Below are 2,393 nucleotides of genomic sequence, written 5' to 3'. Positions count from 1 at the left end.
GAAAGAGTGGACGAAGAGTGAATAGCTCGGCCATGATGGCACCCATTGCCCACATATCAACTTTAGAATTATAAAAATCTGATTGCAGAATAACTTCAGGCGCTCGATACCAGCGAGTGGAGACATATTGTGTAAACGGTGGTCTCGAATTGATTTCTCTAGCAAGCCCAAAATCAGCAATCTTGACAGCACCTCTGGTAACCAACAAGTTCTCTGGCTTCAGGTCACGGTGAAAATACCCTTGCTTCTGCATGTAAGCAAGACCCTGAAAGACCTGGCGACACAAGTCCCTAACCTCTGCTTCTGAGAACAGGGTTTTCCTGTCTGCAATGACTTGATAAAGGTTCTGTTCCATGTACTCGAAAACAAAATACAAAAGTTTGTTTCTGAGGATTAGTTCTTTGAGCTTCACAATCTTGGGATGGTTCAGCTTCTGTAAGGACTTGACTTCTCTCAAACTCAGACATTCTTCCCATGAATCATATTCTCTCTTGATCTGCTTAATGGCAACAACTTCACCAGTCTCTTGATTGATCGCTTGCCTGACACTGCCAAAGGCACCCTCTCCAAGTTCTTTAACTAGAATGTACCTCTCCATTAAAGTGCTCTGATGGAGAGATCAAAATCTGATAGGAAAAAACTGGTTGCGATAAATCTTACCATTAAGCAAGAAACCTATAGAAACTGATAAAAAACCGGAAACCATAAATTGCTGGCTTCACGGACTGATAAAAACAACCATTGTGAATGGTGATATAGCGATTTCGCCCCAAGCCAAGGGCACAAAACCCTAAAAACAAATCTTTCTTTTGTATGTCTGTGCAAATACTAGCAAGTAAACAGGGTTGGCTTCATATATATAATCCGTGGGACTACATGATTTGATATCCTTGTGCAACACGGAGAAAGAAAAATACTCAAGAGCTAGCATGGAGGGGGCGATGCTGCGAGTTAACAATTGCAAGTCATGTAGGGATCCTCCGCTTTCTCATGGGCCACCTACATACGTATACGCGCGCGCCCGCGCGTATGAAGAGACAGGCACCGACTCGGGAAAAGATATGAAGTTACCAGCTCGCAACGAACTCAAAAAGTAAACGCCAACTCTTCCATGCTTTCAATTTGTAATTTGGATGTGATTCTATTTACTTGTTTTATAAATTGTTTAGGTACGGTAGGTTATTTTTTAAATATTTTTTAAAGTGTATTTTTATTGAAAAATATATTAAAATATTTTTTTATTTTTAAAAAATTGTTTTTGATTTTAATATATTAAAATAATATGAAAATAAAAAAATAAAAATTTAATCCTTTAAAACATAAAAATAAATTAACCGTTAAAAGGAAACTTGCTTGGTAGATAATCCAGTCATAGATTTTGTAGGATAATCGAAGTTAATTAAAATAATATTATTTTAATTTTAAAAAAATCAACTTAAATTTTAATTAGGATGGATAACAAGCTCACCATTTAAGCGTGCCTGGCATTATAAATGGGCTTCCTTCAAACTTTGTCCTTGTTTTTTTTTTTTTTAAAATATAATTAAAGCTCCAAATAGATTTATCCATAATATATTTTTAGAATGCAAATCTCTAGCTAGCAAAATATTAGAGTGGAGTTTCTTTCATGGTTATTAAACTCGGGGGACAGCTTGACGAATTTCCTTTTTGTTGTTATCTCGCATTATTATAATTGTAATTATTATAAAAAATATATATTTTTTATGAACGTAATCATCAGATTACGACTCAATTAAAAACGAATTTAATCTCAAAACTAGTTCTAAAATAAGTCCACTTAAAAAACTTTTTTTTTTACAAACAAATATAAGAATTCTGATTATATATTAGAAATTTATTTTAAAAGAGACATATCACTTTACTCGCTGCATAAGGCCAGTTTATTTCTTTAAAAGCATTTTTTTTTGGAAAATAATTTTCATTAAATTTCTAAAAATAAATTATTCTTTTTATATTTGGTAATGACATAAAAGATAAGTTAAAAAAATATTTCTTATTATTTGACTACTATATCAAATAAAATAAACTAAATATAACTTTTTTAATTTTTAAAAAATTTATCTAGTATATATAGAACATTAAATATGATTATTTGATCATTTTAAATAAAAAATGAAATATAAAAAGTTTAATAGTGAATATTTTTTTATTATATTATATACTTATATACAGTTTATTTTTAAATATAATATTATAGATATATAACTTTGTTGAATATTTTTTTTAAGTAGAATGTATTAATATTTATTTGTTCTTTTTAAAATCTCAAAAAAAAATCGTATGAAGAAAACAAAATTAGTTAATGATATTAAGTAAAAGTTAAATATTTAGGTTTGGTATGAAGATTTTTTCAGGGATAAATATATTTAAAA

At 30.1% G+C, this 2,393-nt stretch overlaps 1 protein-coding gene across 2 annotated transcripts in view; it reads right to left on the bottom strand.

Annotated features, from left to right (window-relative positions):
* The window catches only part of LOC105122858 (cyclin-dependent kinase F-4-like), a 1,958-nt gene extending 974 nt beyond the window's left edge, over positions 1–984 (bottom strand). The window contains exons 1-2 of one of the 2 annotated variants that reach the window (XM_011022191.1): positions 740–984; positions 1–626 (exon numbers count right to left, since the gene is read on the bottom strand). The exon at positions 1–626 is cut by the window's left edge and continues 974 nt beyond it. In XM_011022191.1, the coding sequence (XP_011020493.1) occupies positions 1–598 (598 nt within the window). In that variant the 5' untranslated portion in view covers positions 599–626; positions 740–984. The other variant, XM_011022192.1, reaches the window with a different exon arrangement.
* Positions 985–2,393: the final 1,409 nt, after the last annotated feature.

This window comes from Populus euphratica, unplaced genomic scaffold (genome assembly GCF_000495115.2).
Source record: "Populus euphratica unplaced genomic scaffold, PopEup_1.0 scaffold8.1, whole genome shotgun sequence".
In the NCBI taxonomy this organism is placed as follows: Eukaryota; Viridiplantae; Streptophyta; class Magnoliopsida; order Malpighiales; family Salicaceae; genus Populus; species Populus euphratica.
Note: the sequence above shows the minus strand (reverse complement) of the source record. Positions and strands in the feature narration are given on the sequence as shown.